Raw genomic sequence first — 18,898 nt, forward strand, 5'->3', positions numbered from 1 at the left:
TGTTTTTTTGGTGTATGTTTTATATTTTGCTGTTATTCTGTTTTTATCATAACATTACATAAAACATAATATAACAAAACATAACGTTGTTTTGCTGTTATGTTTTATTTTTATTTTTTTGTCAACAAAACAAAAGCATAACAAAACAACAGCAATTTTTTTTGTTTTAAGTTATGTCAAAATAACATAAAAACATAATACAACAACAAAACAACAGCATAACATCATAAAACATAATATAACAACAGCAAAACCACATACACTGTAAAAAAATGACATTATCAGTGAATCATGACAACTTCTGTTTTAACATTACTTAACTCTCATTACTTTAATTGAAGCACTTTCAACTTTTTTATGTTTTACGAGATTCAACTAGATATTTTTAAGGCAGTTTAAGTTGAAATGACTTGTACTGACAGATTGTACTTAAAAATTGCAACTGAATTTAAGTTTTTAAGTTGAAATAGGCTGACATTTTTTTACAGGTTAGAACATAACATAATTTATAATATTCATTAATGTAATAAAGTAATCACAATATATACCGTATACCTTATTTATATATTATATGAATTTTATATATAAAAAATATTTGAATATATAATGACTGCATAAAATACTGCACAATATGTATGTGTATATTATATTAAAATATTTTAATATATAAAATATTTTAATATATATTTAATTAATTGACATTCATTTATATTTGATATACATAATATATAAATTGTCTATAAATGTTTTTTGTATTTATTTTAAAAAATAAATTATAATTATTTTCTTAAATTACATGTTACTATACTATATTATATTATAATATAATATAGTAACGTAATTTAAGAAAATATGGTATAATATATTTTATATTAATTTATACATTTTATATATATATATATATATATATATATATATATATAATACGGGTAAATAACTCTCAAGTTCAATTCTGTCTTTTCTGAAGAATTGTGAATATGCATCTTAAACTCACAGTTCCAGTGAATGTTTTATGAGCAGCCACAGTTTGCAGTAATTTAAATTTACTACACATCCTGTACTTATAGATAATGTTTTCTGTTCTACAATCATCATTTGCATTATGCAGCCTTTTTATTGGTTTCATTCTCATTGTGTTTCATCAGCTCTTCACTCTCATAATGCCTCTAAAAGTCAGTCTAATAGGATATAATGCTGTTTGCAGAGAGTACAGGCCCAAACACAACGTGTCGTTTGTGGAGAACGGGACGATGGTCGCCGCTTATACGCCCAAGTATTTCGTCTTCGTGCGTGAGAAGTCAGTCGGAGACCCGAGCGTGGATCTGGTGACGACCGTGAACATCCCAGCGGTGGTGAGAACACAAAGTTCATGAGAACATGGTTAACCTTCATCCTTCCCTCGGGGCATTTTGACCAAGACCCCAGGACTTTTGTTGCAATTGAACCACGAATAAACACACACACAAAATTTTATTTTGTGGTTGAAATTTAAAAAAGAACAAATCCTACTCTCGCGGCTCAATTTGACCCCCTTAGGAATGAAGGGAATGCGAAGAATACTTCAGTACACAGAAAAACCTAAAAATGCTCAAAATTCAAACTAAAAATGCTAAAACTTTACCAAAAAATGATTTTATAATGTCTGCATGTGTATCTGAATGCACACTCAAGCGAACTGACTTTAGGACCCAGCGGAACAGCTCATTTGCTCCATATAGAGCTATAAGGCCATCTAGAGTATTACATTTATTACATTTATTATGTAAATATTATTATTTTCCACAAGAGGTCGGCAATGACTCCCAATGTAAGATATTTTGAGCTGAATTAAAAGCGTTATGCATTAAATTGTGAGTTATTTTGAATTTAAGCTGAAAGAATGTGAGGAATGTGCTTAAATGCCTATTTATTTATTATTTATTTATCAAATTTAGTAATTTAAAGGTAAATTAAATAAAAAATAAACAAAAATCTCCAAACAAATTGCATTAAAAAATGAAGGATGAAGGTAGTTAAAGTTTGTTTTTCTCGCTGGTCTGAATCTCACGTTCTGGTTTCCTCACACAGGCCGTGATGAATCGGATCAAAGGTGCAGGATTCTGGGTGTCCTCGGGCTTCTCCATGTACATGGGCTCCATCGGCACCACCATGTTCATGACCCACACGGTGGACGAGCTGCTGTGGGGCTTCAAGGACCCGTTGCTCACTCGCCTGCGCACCATAAAGAACGACACCGACGAGAACTTCGGCCTCATGCTCAACGTGAGTCTCAAACATCGGATACAGCACAACACACCTCACTAACCCTTGCACTGCACTTTATTAAAATGTTTATATTGTTATTTATGTATGGGCTTATTTTAAAATTAAACTAAAATGTTTATGGCTGCACACAGGCATTCATAACTGTGCGCGCCCACGGCGAGGAACGAACAGGACAGAGTCAATGTTTTTTAGTTCATTCCTACTTCCATAGGAATTCATTGAAAACGCTTGCCCTACTCCACACCATTATGTGCGGACGAACATATTTTACTTTCGTTTTTACGTTAGCGATTTAAAAGCCTATTTTTAAAAAATCATTTGAATTTTGTTAGAAGAATCAGTGTGTTTGGTGTTACTCGATATATATTGATGGTTTAAAAAAAATCTGTAAGAACTTTTGAACTATATAACTATTTTCCTTCAGATTTTTACATTTCCACATGCTGTCGCACAAGTAATCTATATAACTGTAGATCTCTTTGGTGTTAATCATTTAAAACATCATTAAACTCGTGAGAGCATTGTTAATATTATTGTCGTTGTGTTTTCAGAAAAACGGCAGTGATGACGGAGAGTTTGTGTATCACACCGGAGAGCAGAACTACCTGGACTTTGGACGCATTTTCACCTGGAAGGGACAAAAGTAAAGCCCGATTGTGCTGAATATTATATTTGATGAATATTATATCAGATGTTTGATTTCATGTGCTTCGTGTCTCAGGATGCTGTCGTTCTGGAAGACCAACCAGAGTAACATGATCAACGGCTCCGACGGCAGCGCCTTCCACTCGTTCCTGACCAAAGAAGAGCGACTGAACGTCTTCACCCTCGACCTCTGCAGGTCACATGATCACATTCACACACATGATCACATTCACACACATGCACCCCTGACCTCTGCAGGTCACATGATCACATTCACACACATGATCACATTCACACACATGCACCCCTGACCTCTGCAGGTCACATGATCACATTTACACGCATGATCCAAGGGGGTAATCCTTCAGAAAAAACTGAAGCTTCCCCGGGCGCCGCCATTGATTAGCAGACCCTCACCTGCTGTTAGCATTCCATTGACTCCCATTCATTTTGGCGTCACTTTGACAGTGAATAACTTTACATCTGAGGCGTTTAAAGACTCCATTTGTCCATTATTTATTTCTAAAGAAACACGAAAATGTATAAAATGCTCCATTACCTTGTATCTTACGTTATGGCCCCGTAGAAGCAGTTTTTGTAAAAATAGGCTAACGATTGCTTCATAACCACGCGACTCTGTCGCACAGCAGGGAGATTACCGTATGGACAGGAGGAGAAGCTCGCGGGCAATCGTGGGGATGTGGAGGCAAAATGACAAAGTAATTAATCAGAATACTTAGCAAAAGTTTCTCCTGCTCCTAGCTCATGGACAGCTCCTACTCACACTCTCCGTCTCTGCAAGATTCGGAAGGGAATGATTCAGATTTCTCTCGGCACAGCTACTAGAAGACAGACGGGTTGCTCTACGTCGTCAAGCTCAGTTTGAGTCTGCACAGTCGCTCAGCCATCAGGAAGACAGAGCTTCTAATTTACTTCACTTTTCTCCGTTGAATCCAATGGGGTCGCTGTGTCCATTTCTTTTACTGTCTATGGCATGATCACATTCACACACATGCATCCCCGACCTCTGCAGGTCACATGATCACATTCACACGCATGATCACATTCACACACATGCACCCCCGACCTCTGCAGGTCACATGATCACATTCACACACATGCACCCCAGACCTCTGCAGGTCACATGATCACATTCACACACATGCACCCCCGACCTCTGCAGGTCACATGATCACATTCACACACATGCACCCCAGACCTCTGCAGGTCACATGATCACATTCACACACATGCATCCCTGACCTCTGCAGGTCACATGATCACATTCACACACATGCACCCCCGACCTCTGCAGGTCACATGATCACATTCACACACATGATCACATTCACATGCATGCACCCCGGACCTCTGCAGGTCACATGATCACATTCACACGCATGATCACATTCACACGCATGCACCCCTGACCTCTGCAGGTCACATGATCACATTCACACACATGATCACATTCACACACATGCACTCCTGACCTCTGCAGGTCACATGATCACATTCACACGCATGCACCCCTGACCTCTGCAGGTCACATGATCACATTCACACGCATGATCACATTCACATGCATGCACCCCGGACCTCTGCAGGTCACATGATCGGTCACATGATCACATTCACACACATGCATTCAGCAGAGCTTTAGTCATGGAGTCAGTGTTTTCAGAGCAGGAACTGCAGATGAAACGGTAACACTTTACAATAAGGTTCATTAATTAAAGGGATAGTTCCCCCCAAAAATGACTGTCAATCTATACATACCATATATACGTATCCATACAACCATATATAGTACGGTTTCGGGAAACAGTCGTGACTTGCTAGATGATTTCTTCAATGATGCATCGTACTAGTAGTGAAGCAGCGAGTTACAGCATTATTCGGGAAACACACTCCTGATCAGATTTCTTAGGTGTACTGAAAGAATAACACACACACACACACACACACACACAGACACACACACACACACACACACACACACACACACAGTTTAATAATCACACAATGTAAAATCTCAGTGTAAAACTGGGAGTTGTGAAAATATGATACACCGGTGTTTTGCCAGATGAGAAGTTTATCTATGCATCATCTTTTTACTCTTTTAATTTCTTTTAAAACTGTTTTAATTAGGGCCCAAGCCCTGAAAGGGCGAAGACCCTATTGTTTTCGTAAGGATTATTAGGGCCCAAGCCCTGAAAGGGCGAAGGCCCTATTGTTTTCGTAAGGATTTTTTTTTTTTTTTTTTTTTTTTTTTTCTTCATTATTTTTTTTTTTGCCTTTTTGCCACTTTTGGGGCCCTTAACATGCTCAAAAACTCTTGAAACTTTGCACACAGGTCAGAACCCGCAGCCATCAGGGCCGGACTGAAGCTGGTACCCGGGCGTGGCAGGGGGGCTCGACAGCGCCCCCTGGAATGGGGTCCGAAATCTTGGTCCATATATCAAACACGCTTGCATGTAATAATATGAAACTCAGTACACATATAGATCTCATCGGGCCGAACAACTTTCGTGCTCTAAGTTTTACAAAAGCCCAACAGGAAGTCGGTTATTATACGTTGTTTGGAAAACGCATACAATGGAATGTGAAATACTCCTCCTAGGGAATTCATCCGATCGCCGCCAAACTCGGTGTGAATGAAGTCAAGACATTGAGGATGAATTCTTGCGAACAGATTTTTGATATCTCGAACGGTTTGGCCGTGGCGAGGAAACGAATTTATGGCAAATAAGGGACACAGGAAGTGTGTTATAACTTCTGCATACATTATCTGATCTTGCTGAAACTTCAGCAGTGTGTTCGTTGTAAGAGGCCGATCGCACAGATGTGACTATTGTGAGTCAAAGTTATAGCGCCACCAACAAGCAGCAGGAAGTACATCACTTTCAAAATGCTTTGAAATCACTGTCTTATTTTTACCCGATTTGCTTCAAACTTTATGTGTACAATGTAGACACACGGCAGATGTAGACCTGTGAAAGGATTATTGATATCTTAGATACTGTTGCCGTGGCAACACATCAAACTTTAATATTATTTTTTGATGCTTTTGGGACTCTTAACATACTTGAAATTGCATGAAACTCGACAGACACATCACATTTATTAGCCAGTAGACATGTGCAAAGTTTCAGAAACGGGCGTGGTGGAATGGCTCAGTAGCGCCACCTTTAGTCAAAAATGGGGGCTTAGTTTTTCCTAGAATCACAAAAATCGGTATGTATATTGCTCTCATCGAGCCGGACAACTTTCTAATTTACACTTATAAGCTCCAAACAACAGGAAGTCAGATATTTTGGTTTGAATGTGGATTTTCTGAAGAATTTTCTCTCTCTCTCTGTGTGTCTGTGTGTGTGTGTGGGGGGGGGTTGTCTATTCCATTTAATCTTTGTTTTTCAAGGTTTTAGGGGCTTTTGGCGCACTTAACGTGCTCATAAACACTTGAAACTTTTCACACAGGTCAGAACCCACGGTCATCAGGGCCGGGCTGAAGCTGGTACACGGGCGTGGCAGGGGGGCTCAACAGCGCCCCCTTGGACACGGTCTGAAAACTTGGTCCATATATCAAACACGCTTGCATGAATTAATATGAAACTCGGTACACATATAGATCTCATCAGGCCGAATAACTTCCGCAAAGTTATTAGCTCCGCCCAACAGGAAGTCGGCTATTATGGGTTGTTTGAAAAACGCATGCTGTGGAATTTGATGTACTCATCCTAGAGAATTCATCCAATCGCCTCCAAACTCGGTCAGCATTAAGTCAAGACATTGAGGATGATAAATTCCGGACGGATTTTTGATATCTCGAACGGTTTGGCCGTGGCGAGGAAACAATGGCGAGAAAAGAGAAACACGAAGTAATATAACTTCTGCATACGTTAACTGATCTTGATGAAACTTCAGCAGTGTGTTCGTGGTAAGAGGCCGATCAGATGGATGTAACTATTGGGAGTCAAAGTTATAGTGCCACCAACTGGCATATATACATATACATATATATATATATATATATATATATATATATATATAAATATAGCTGCGAGCAGCGATGGAGGGCCCAAGCCGGTGACACCGCCACCCCGGTGGCTTTAGTGTAACTAAAGGCACCAGAAAATTAATTAAATTGTCACCAAACTCGGTGTGCATGAAGTCAAGACATTGAGGATTCTAAATTGCGGACGGATTTTTGATATCTCGAACGGTTTGGTCGTGGTGAGGAAACGCATTTATGGCGAGAAAAGAGAAACACGAAGTGGTATAACTTCTGCATACATTAACTGATCTTGATGAAACTTCAGCAGTGTGTTCGTGGTAAGAGGCCGATCAGATGGATGTAACTATTGTGAGTCAAAGTTATAGCGCCACCAACTGGCAGCAGGAAGTGTGTCACTTTCTAAATGTTTTTGACAAAAGTGGGGGGGTTAGGTTTACCCACAATTACAAAAATCAGTAAGTATATTGGTCTCATCGAGCTGGACAACTTTCTAATTTATAGTCATTAGCTTGGACCAACAGGAAGTCAGATATTTTGGTTTGAATGTGGATTTATTTGCAAATTCAGCCTCTGCATTTTTACCCACTCCTGCTAAGTGGTTTATTTTATTCACACCAAACTTTTTCAACATGATGAAAATACATTAAAGATGCTAAATTGTGAACGGATATTGAATATCTCAAACGGTTTTGCTATGGCGAGGGATTAAAGTAATGTACAAAAAGGAAACACTAAAAGCCTCATATCTTCAAAAATGTAATTATACACCATTTATTTCTATATAAAAGTATACAAATATCACAACTAAACCCATTTTATTCTTTTTTTTTAAATTTAAGAATTATTTATAAGTTTAAAAATAGTAATTGTACTATTTAGTCCCATAAAATCAAGTCATACATAGGGCTATACTGCCCTCTTGTGTTCAAAATCAGGTAGGCCTATTGTATCTATCTAAAAATATACTAGGTATATGACGGTGAGAATATTTTACCACCGGTTAATCAACGTGTGACACCGCCTGGGGGCTTTTGAATTGCCAACTTAAAAGCGAAAGTAAAATATGTTCGTCTGCACTGATATTGATAGTGGTTGAGCGAGCGTTTCAAATGAATTCCTATGGAAGTAGGAATTAACTGAAAAACGTTTACTCTGTTCTGCTCGTTCCTCGCCGTGGACGTGCACCGTTATGAATGCCCGTGCAGTCGTGAGCATTTTAGTTTAATTTTAAAATTAGCGCCTTTCAGGGGGTGGATTGCTTGAAATTATTTTACAAAAGCACAATGTTGTGTTTTATTGCGACTGTACACAAATATAAGTTAACACTTTGCAGTTTGAATGTCGTCCTGTATAATGACGGACTATGTTTTTATGTGTCCACTGTTCAATCGCGCCCACGCCACACACACACACACACACGGTTTACTATCTTTGTGGGGACTCTCCATAGACTTAATGGTTTTTATACTGTACAAACTGTATATTCTATCTCCTTACACTAACCCTACCCCTAAACCTACCCATCACAGAAAACTTTCTGCATTTTTACATTTCCAAAAAACTCATTCTGTATGATTTATAAGCTTGTTTACCCATGGGGACCTCTATTTAGGTCCCCACTGTGACACGAGTCCCCATGAGTCTGTGTGCATTCAGGTTGAAGTCCCCACCGGGATAGAAAAACATGAACACACACACACACACACACATTCCAGCATTGCAATCTTGACATCGCAGCCTGTTCATTGTAGACTTAATAAAATATAATAATAAAATAGTCAACCTAACATATAAAAATTACACTGCTCTTAATAGTCAGTAGTACAATTCGTACATTCACAGTAAGCACTGCTCCACTGTGATGTTTCCAAGTACATTTTTGCGCGTGTGAAGAGGATGATTTTTTCCGTCGATATTGGAACACGAGTGAAGTACAAAGCCTATAATAAAGAATAGTTTAGCATCCAAATACATGGCAAATGTTGAAACATTTTGATTCTAATGAGAGGGTTACGTGAGCCCAACACTGCTTACTTTCGTTTTTTTTTTTTACATTAAATTTAAAGGATTTGTTGTGGAATATTTTGAGTGCATCATAACATCAGAATAAGGTAAGTCAAGTAATATTTGCTGTCTTTTATATATTTATATATTTATATATGTATATGTGTATATATGTATATGTGTGTGTATATATATATATATATATATATATATATATATATATATATATATATAAAAAAAAAAATATATATATATATATAAATATAGCTGCGAGCAGCGATGAAGGGCCAAAGCCGGCGGTACCGCCACCCCGGTGCCTTTAGGTAACTAAAGGCCCCGGGGCTGCGGTGCCACCGGCTTGGGCCCGTAATCGCTGCTCGCAGCTATATTTTTCTTTGCTTTTAATTTGTGATTATTTAAATTCCTTCCTGTAAAGCACTTTGAATTGCCATAGTGTATGAAATGTGCTGTATAAACTTGCCTTGATCAGAGGAAATGCTCTATTCTGCGTGAGTTTACTCGACTGTGCTGATGTTCTGCCTCTGGTCCCGCAGGTCGATCCACATGCGCTTCGAGAAGGAGGTGGAGGTGAAGGGGATCCCGGCGTATCGGTTCACTCCTCCTCGAGACGTGCTCGCCAGCGGGAAGAACAACCCGGAGAACCAGGGATTCTGCCTCACGCCCAACAAATGCCTGGACGACGGCGTGCTGGACGTGTCTGTGTGTCGCAAAGGTGCATAACCACTCAAGACAGTTCAGTCATATGAGTCATTACTAAAATAAGGCATTTCATTTCATTTAATCATTCATTTAATTGTATTATTTACTAATTGTTTATTGTCTCATGTGCTTGAAGTCATGTAAATATATATATATATTTATATATATATATATATATATATATATATATATATATATATATATATATATATATACATGCATATTTATACACCTTGGTTTTGGGGTTGGTATTTTTAATGTTTTTGAAAGAGTCTCACCAAAGCTGCATTTATATACATATTTGAAAAAACAGTAAAAATTGTGAAATATTATTACAATGTAAATCAGCTGTTTTCTATGTGAATATATAATAAAGTGTAATTTATTCCTGTGATCAGAGCTGAAGTATCAGCATCATTACTCCAGTCTTCAGTGTCACACGATCCTTCACAAATCATTCTAATATGGATTTTTGTCTTTCTCTACTGTTTACATTAAATTCTTAAAGGATTAGTTCACTTTAGAATTAAAATTTGGATTAAAATCCATAATTTTCTAAGAAAAATTAAACATTTATATACTTTTTAACCACAAACGCTCGTCTTGCACGTCCACGACTTCACACATTACGTAATCAGGTTGAAAGGTCACGCGTTTTCTGGTTCAAAATTATGGGGTAGGGTGAAAAACTCCATCTCATTTTCTCCTCCAACTTCAAAATCATCCGACATAGTTGTTTTACTTTTATTTTGAATGTATTTAGTAAATGCCGTTTGACTCAGTCTTTGCTCGTTGGCTTTGTAAACACTGGGTCGGTTCTTCCGCCTACGTCACGCTTGACCTTTCAACATGATTATGTAATGTGTGTCGCATCACAGCTAGTGCAAGACCAGCATTAGTGGTTAAAAAGTATATAAATGTTTATTTTTTTTTTAATAAAATGGCGGCTGGTTTGTCTAGATAAGACTCTTATTCCTCGGCTGGATCGTGTCGAGACTTTGAAGCTGCACTGAAACTCACATCTGGACCTTCGACCCATTGGACCCCATTGAAGACACTATATGGAGAAAATCCTGGAACGTTTTCCTCAAAAACCTTCATTTCTTTTCGACTGAAGAAAGAAAGACATGAATATCTTGGATGACGTGCGGGAGAGTAAATTATCAGGAAGTTTTAATTCTGAAGTGGATTACTCCTTTAAGCCATAACCGACTGTGTTTACTTGGATACTTGCTGAGACGGGCATTTATGACATTTTTTGTGTGAAATAGTCTGTTCAAGCGCAAGAAGACGCGAAACAGAGCTTGATGCAGTATTCGTGCACTAGCTAATTGATTTCTCTTTTGCGTCTTCTTACGCTGGAATATTTAAATTGGCAAGGCTTAAACTTTCGTGATAATGCAGCACTGGTCCGTCAACTGTCCCGAGTATCAATCACGTTTGTTTACGTTCATGTTCTCACAATATTGCATTGTTAGAATTCATAAAAAGCAGTGCTGGGCAACTATTAATCACAATAAAAATCCAAAATAAAAGTTTGTGTTTACATTATATATGTGTATGTACTGTGTATAATTATTTTGTATATATAAATACACACACATGCATGTATACATTTCAGAAAAATGTGTTAAATTTTAATATTTTATATATAAATAACACATTTTTCCTAAATATATACATGCATGTGTGTGCATTGTGTATAGCCTAAAATATTAATATTAATGTATAATATAAATTATGTATAAATATATACATTATATACATTATATGCATATGTGGTGCGTATTTATATATACAACATAATTATATACAGTACACATATATTATGTAAACACAAACCTTTATTTTGGATGCGATTAATCATTGCCCAGCACTAATAAAATGTTACTGACCAACAGGCGATTGACACCGTTTCACAAACCCAATTTTTACTCTAATTTGAAGCTTGGCGAGTGTTGATTTTAGGCCCTGCATATAATACATTTATTTTGTGTCTTTTGATTTTGGGGTCCCTGGGAATGCATAAACTGTTCAAATGTATTCTTTAAATGCAATGCATGTCACTTTAGACGAATGCATGAATGTAAACGCCGGTTCTGTGAGCTTCATGATGTTGTTGGTGTGTGTCACAGGTGCTCCTGTAGTCATGTCTTTCCCTCACTTTCATCTGGGTGATGAGAAATACGCCAATGCCATCGACGGTATTTCTCCTGTCCACGAGCATCATCAGACCTTTCTGGATCTGAACCCTGTAAGCGAAACACCAGCTGATCCACCATCAGCCTGCAGATCCACTCAACGTTCAGACACTTTAAACAGATTCTCGATTCAATTCAAATTGAGTAGCATTAAAAACACAGACAGCAGCAGAAATATTAGGCTTATCTTTCTCTACTGTTTACATTCACTTAATTTTTTCAGCTATAAAGCTATAAAATGCTTGATTCAATATTACAATTTAGGAAATGTTCTGTTGTCAGTCAGATACAGTATGAGTTTAGTGCTGTCAAATCGATTAATCGTGATTAATCGCATAGAACATATAAGGTTGTGTGTGTGTGTGTGTGTGTGAGTGTATACATATATATAGTATTTACATTTTTTTAGATGCGATCAATCACGATTTTTATTAACGTTAACAAAAACATTATTTATACACCGTTCATGGAGTGTTTTTCCTCAAACATTTCAGTTGGATGTTCCTTTTTTAAATGTTGCTACTTTCGGAATATTCCGAAAACATTCAAAAGTAACATTCCCATAATGTTTGAAGAATGATACAATGGAATGTTCCCTAAACATTCACATATTAACCAACGTTTGGAGATGTAACTTTTTCATAACCTAATGGGAACATTAGCATAACTTTCCTAGAACAGATTTTTGCTAGTGGGGAAGGAAGCAAAACAAGAAGGATTTGCGTACCTTCTGTTCATAGCATTTTAGGCGAAATATGACAGAGTATTTGTACTATTTCATCAAATATAATTGTAGTACGTTTATGAGAATCATGATATGTGAATGCTTGGCTAAAGAGATGCGTCTTTATCAGGAAGGCTATTCCAGAGTTAAGGAGCCAAATGTAGAAAACACTCACTTTCGTGATCTGTGCCTCTTTCTATAATGTATTTTTTCCTGTGTAATTAGTTTGTTAACTGCAATCTGACTCAGATCTTGACTTCTCCTGTGTTAGACTATGGGAGTGCCTGTTCGTGCCATGAAAAGAACCCAGATCAACATTCATCTTGACAGAGTAACCGGCTTTCCGTGAGTGATGTTTTCCTGTCTGATATATTTAATCACGGCGTTCTGATAAACAGGCGTGAGTGTTTATATAGTTTTATAGCTGAAGGTCGTTTGTCTCTGTTTCCTCAGTATGACGAGGAATCTGAACAACACTATATTCCCCATTGTGTTTCTGAACGAGGTGAGAGTCGTTGGGATGATTTAATCAGCCATTACAGTTGAATATAGTATTGAATGTGTGTTTGCATGATCTGTTTTGCAGTCGGTGGTGATTGATGACGCTTCGGCCGCGAGGATTCAGAAGCTGCTGCTGGTCGTGACTCTAGTCTCTCATTTTCCTCTAATCATCATCGCTCTGGGAGTCATTCTGCTCTTAGTTTCCATCATCCTCGCCATACGCTTCTATCAAAACAAGGTAATGAAGTGTTGAAAGCAGTAAAATCAGTGGTATTTCCCCAGATTATTCTTCACTTTCCCACCAAATCATTGGCTGTCAGTGCGGTTCACACGAACTAAAGCTGCGTCATGTGACACTAATTTATGCGGCAAATCATTCCACGAATATTTATGTGTCCGTTCTGTGTGTGTTAGTTGTGGAAACAGAACGCTATTCTTCCACAATGACCTTTATGAATCAATATTCACACGGTCACTGTTCATAGAAAAGACAGATTTGAGAAAATCAGTGGAGCTGGGGTGACATTAACTCTCAGCTAACCAAAAATATGTTCTTTGCCTGAACACTCGAAAGCTCATGGTTATGGAAACGTACGAAGAAACATTAACCCTTACATGCATGAATGTTTCGCAAATCATTATTACATATCTGGTCTTTAGTGACCCAGATCTATGTCACGACTCACGGATGGATCTTCATGTGTCGCGATAATATAAAACTCTACTGATATATTTATAACAATTACAAAAGAATAAAATAAAGCATATTTTGTTACCTTTCGGAGCTTGGGTTCAATTTCAGCAGATGTTTTTTACCATCATCACTGTCCCCTTCAGAGCGAATTTGGCTCATATTCGCCATCTCAACATCTTCTCAAAACTATCAAGTAAGGGATGCCATAAAGCTGAAGAAGGAGTCCTATCAGGCCTGGCTGGCTTGTGGGACTCCTGAGGTAGCTGATGGGTACCGGCAGGCCAAGTGGACTGCAGCCCGGGTGGTTTTGGAGGCAAAAAAATCGGGCTTGGGAAGAGTTTGGTGAGGCCATGGAGAAGGACTACCGGTTGGCCTCGAAGAGATTCTGGCAAACCGTCCGGTGCCTCAGGAGAGGGAAGCAGTGCCCTACCAACACTGTTTACAGTGGAGGTGGGCAGCTGTTGACCTCAACTGGGGATGTCGTCGGATGGTGGAAGGAATACTTCGAGGATCTCCTCAATCCCACCGACACGTCTTCCATTGAGGAAGCAGAGGCTGAGGGCTCTGAGGTGGACTCGTCCATCACCCAAGCTGAAGTCACCGAGGTAGTCAAGAAACTCCTTGGTGGCAAGGCACCGGGGGTGGATGAGATCCGCCCTGAGTACCTCAAGTCTCTGGATGTTGTGGGGCTGTCTTGGCTGACACGCCTCTGCAACATCGCATGGCGGTCGGGGACAGTACCTTTGGGCTGGCAGACCGGGGTGGTGGTCCCTCTTTTTAATAAGGGGGACCGGAGGGTGTTCTCCAACTACAGGGGGATTACACTTCTCAGCCTCCACAGGAAAGTCTATGCCAGGGTACTGAAGAGGAGAATATGGCCGATAATAGAACCTCGGGTTCAGGAGGTTTTCGTCCCGGTCGTGGAACACTGGACCAGCTCTATACCCTCTACAGGGTGCTGGAGGGTTCATGGGAGTTTGCCCAACCAATCCACATGTGCTTTGTGAAATTGGAGAAGGCATTCGACTGTGTCCCTTGCGGCGTCCTGTGGAGGGTGCTCTGGGAGTATGGGGCTATCCGGTCCCTCTACGACCGGAGCAGGAGCTTGGTTCGCATTGCCGGCAGTAAGTCAGACTTGTTCCCAGTGCATGTTGGACTCCGGCAGGGCTGCCCTTTGTCGCCGGTTCTGTACATAATTTTTATGGACAGAACTTCTAGGCGCAGCCAGGGGCCAGAGGGTGTCAGGTTTAGGGACCACACAATTTCGTCTCTGCTCTTTGCGGATGATGTTGTCGTGCTGGCCCCATCAGACCGAGGCCATGGTTCTCAGTCGGAAAAGGGTGGCTTGCCCACTTCAGGTTAGTGGAGAGTTCCTGCCTCAAGTGGAGGAGTTCAAGTATCTTGGGGTTTTGTTCACGAGTGAGGGAAGGATGAAACGGGAGATTGACAGACGGATCGGTGCAGCTTCTGCAGTAATGCGGTCGCTGTACCGGTCTGTCGTGGTGAAGAAGGAGTTGAGCCGCAAGGCGAAGCTCTCGATTTACCGGTCAATCTACGTTCCTACTCTCACCTATGGTCATGAGCTTTGGGTCATGACCGAAAGGACAAGATCCCGGATACAGGCGGCCGAAATGAGCTTTCTCCGCAGGGTGGCTGGGCGATCCCTTAGAGATCGAGAAGCTCGGTCACTCGGGAGGAGCTCAGAGTAGAGCCGCTGCTCCTCCACATCGAGAAGGACCAGCTGAGGTGGCTCAGGCATCTGTTCCGGATGCCTCCTGGACGCCTTCCCGGGAAGGTGTTCCAGGCATGTCCCACCGGGAGGAGACCCCGGGGAAGACCTAGGACACGCTGGAGGGACTATGTCTTCCGGCTGGTCTGGGAATGCCTCGGTGTTCCCCGGGAAGAGCTGGAGGAAGTGTCTAGGGAGAGGGAAGTTTGGGCATCCCTGCTGTGGCCCCGGATAAGCGGAAGAAGATGGATGGATGGATGGATGGATGTTTGTTTGCCGGTCAAACTGAGCTTAATGGGTTTTAATACAATTCACTAAGAATGACATTATGAAAATAGTAGATGATAACCATAGCAAAGAGATCAAATCAGTATTATATTATAATGAAATTATGACACATTCAACAATAAATATAAGAACATGTAACTATTTGTGTAGAACATGGTCAGGATCTAGTCCTCTCCTGAGTCAGACTCATAAGTGAGTGTATGAATATGTACATGCATTTACATGCATTATTAATGTAAATACTCAGATGTGTGAAATAGCTTGAACTGAATCTCCTCCAGTCTGGTTAATCACATGATGCTTTCAACTGGTTTAAGGACTAAAACATGCTGTACTCGAGGAATATGTCGGCCAAGTGTTTGTGTTCTTGACCGTGCATTGTTTGTTTTAGACTGATAACACACACTCACGTTACGTACTAAACAATCGTTGTGTTTTCTTTCTTATTTTTAGCCATCTGCAAAGATAGACACATCACGCATTCACACACTGACTCTTCCTCAGGACTGAAGCCGTTAGGAAACAGGCATCTTGAAGAACGACTGAAGAGTGTCTCTGCACACACACACACACACACACACACACACACACACACACTTCAGGGTCATTCAACTGTTCATCTGTTTAGTTACATGTTTAAACACCGAGCAACACTGAAGCTGCTATAAGTGATTTTTGGAGGATTTGGAGGATCACTCCTCGCGCTCTGTACTTTTGTGTGTCACTATGTGAGCTGTAGAGCACAAACACATTTAGGCCTAAATTTAAGATTTATCTATTTAATTTGAATATCAAATTTACATTTGATGCCATACGTCGAGTGACGTGGCGTCGGTGCTCTCAGGTTGGACAAAATTTCTAACCAGCATGCACTGCTGTTTGACAGAGGGCGTGTATGTATCTTTTAGTGGGCGGGGTTTATCACAGAGAGGGCATGTGTATCTTTTAGTGGGTGGGGTTTATCACAGAGAGGGCGTGTGTATCTTTTAGTGGGCGGGGTTTATCACAGAGAGGATGTGTGTATCTTTTAGTGGGTGGGGTTTATCACAGAGAGGGCTTGTGTATCTTTTAGTGGGCGGGGTTTATCACAGAGAGGGCATGTGTATCTTTTAGTGGGTGGGGTTTATCACAGAGAGGGCGTGTGTATCTTTTAGTGGGCGGGGTTTATCACAGAGAGGGCATGTGTATCTTTTAGTGGGCGGGGTTTATCACAGAGAGGGCATGTGTATCTTTTAGTGGGTGGGGTTTATCACAGAGAGGGCGTGTGTATCTTTTAGTGGGCGGGGTTTATCACAGAGAGGATGCGTGTATCTTTTAGTGGGTGGGGTTTATCACAGAGAGCCGTGTGTATCTTTTAGTGGGTGGGGTTTATCACAGAGAGCCGTGTGTATCTTTTAGTGGGCGGGGTTTATCACAGAGAGGGCGTGTGTATCTTTATTGGGTGGGGTTTATCACAGAGAACCGTGTGTATCTTTTAGTGGGTGGGGTTTATCACAGAGAGGGCGTGTGTATCTTTTAATGGGTGGGGTTTATCACAGAGAGGGCGTGTGTATCTTTTAGTGGGTGGGGTTTATCACAGAGAGCCGTGTGTATCTTTTAGTGGGTGGGGTTTATCACAGAGAGGGCGTGTGTATCTTTTAGTGGGTGGGGTTTATCACAGAGAGCCGTGTGTATCTTTTAGTGGGTGGGGTTTATCACAGAGAGCCGTGTGTATCTTTTAGTGGGTGGGGTTTATCACAGAGAGCCGTGTGTATCTTTTAGTGGGTGGGGTTTATCACAGAGAGGGCGTGTGTATCTTTTAGTGGGTGGGGTTTATCACAGAGAGGATGTGTGTGTGTTAAACCACTAAAATACACCATATTAAATGTAATTCTGAAGCTGCACGTTTAATGCACTGTTTTTTTGAGATGGTCACTGGTTTCAATCTCTGAGCCATTTTATTTGAGTTTTATGATTTCTTTCTTGTCATTATACCGATGTGCCAAACATGAAAAAATTGCACTTGATGAGTTTGATTCACTTGGACATCAATGGAAAAATCACACAGTGAAATTTCATTTTTGATCCCGAGTTCAAATGATAGTGTCTGTATCCGAGCTGAGACTGAATCTTTGTGCTTCAGTGTGAATGTAATGTGCTTTAAATGCATTTTGTGTCTTTTCAGCCTTTCAGGTGTTAAATGATGCAGATCTAGCCTTCATCAGTGTATAAACTATAAAACTTTCATCGATGAACATGGACTGTTTATTGTCTTCTGCATCTGTCCAGCTGTTAGATTTCTATATTCAGACTGCACAAATAATTGTACAGTTTTGTATATAAATGACGCCTTTTTCCTGTGGATTTATAAAAAAATACAATTAAAAAGAATTTCTGAAAGGCATGTTTTGTATTTTATTTTATACTCATGTGTTTTTATAATAACTCCTTTTCTGAATCGTACTTCTGATTATAGTACACTGACATTAAAAGTAACCTAAAAATTACATCTTAAATATTATTTAACCACTGTATGAGCCCAAACAGGTCAATTTATACTAACAAAACTAGCTAAATTGTGCAACACATGAGCTAATTTGGGTATAATTAGCTCTTAAAGGTACCAGATTACCACTTTTTATAGAGTACTTGAGACTGCAAATATGGCGGCTGTTATGATAAACTACAGTACTTGTTACTTATAATTTGCTTTGGATAAAAAAAAAATTAAATGTAAATGTATGTAATGCAAATGTATCTATGGAAGCCATCACAATAAGAAAAAAAAACATGCTTTTGTAAATAAATTATGACATAAAAAGGCAAAACTATTTACACTATTTGACACAAAGTTGAAATTTACAAAATGTCAATGACAGTCATTTCGACTTTTTATCTCATAATTATGACATTTTGTGTCACATTTGTTCCATATGTCTCCCAGATACCTCAAATAAAAATGCTAGATTTCATTGGAAACAAACAAATAATAAGCACCAGCTAAATTATGGCGAGATTTTCATTCATAATTAAGATTAAAACCCCACACAGAGGCTCTCCGATCGATCCTGTCTCGCTTTATTCCCACTGAATGAAACGGCTGCTGCTGCTGGCAAATTGAGAAATGCCA

At 39.6% G+C, this 18,898-nt stretch overlaps 1 protein-coding gene across 1 annotated transcript in view; it reads left to right on the forward strand.

The window, feature by feature from the left end:
• The window catches only part of LOC311097659 (lysosome membrane protein 2-like), a 28,990-nt gene extending 12,221 nt beyond the window's left edge, over window positions 1-16,769 (forward strand). The window contains exons 3-12 of the mRNA XM_084137503.1: window positions 1,205-1,352; window positions 2,068-2,262; window positions 2,817-2,908; window positions 2,987-3,106; window positions 9,487-9,665; window positions 11,788-11,906; window positions 12,849-12,922; window positions 13,031-13,082; window positions 13,164-13,316; window positions 16,243-16,769. Of these exons, the coding sequence (XP_083993629.1) occupies window positions 1,205-1,352; window positions 2,068-2,262; window positions 2,817-2,908; window positions 2,987-3,106; window positions 9,487-9,665; window positions 11,788-11,906; window positions 12,849-12,922; window positions 13,031-13,082; window positions 13,164-13,316; window positions 16,243-16,299 (1,189 nt within the window). The 3' untranslated portion in view covers window positions 16,300-16,769. The remainder of the gene's footprint in view (window positions 1-1,204; window positions 1,353-2,067; window positions 2,263-2,816; window positions 2,909-2,986; window positions 3,107-9,486; window positions 9,666-11,787; window positions 11,907-12,848; window positions 12,923-13,030; window positions 13,083-13,163; window positions 13,317-16,242) is intronic.
• The last annotated feature ends 2,129 nt before the right edge of the window (window positions 16,770-18,898 follow it).

Source organism: Abramis brama (genome assembly GCF_963993115.1).
Source record: "Abramis brama genome assembly, chromosome: 15".
In the NCBI taxonomy this organism is placed as follows: Eukaryota; Metazoa; Chordata; class Actinopteri; order Cypriniformes; family Leuciscidae; genus Abramis; species Abramis brama.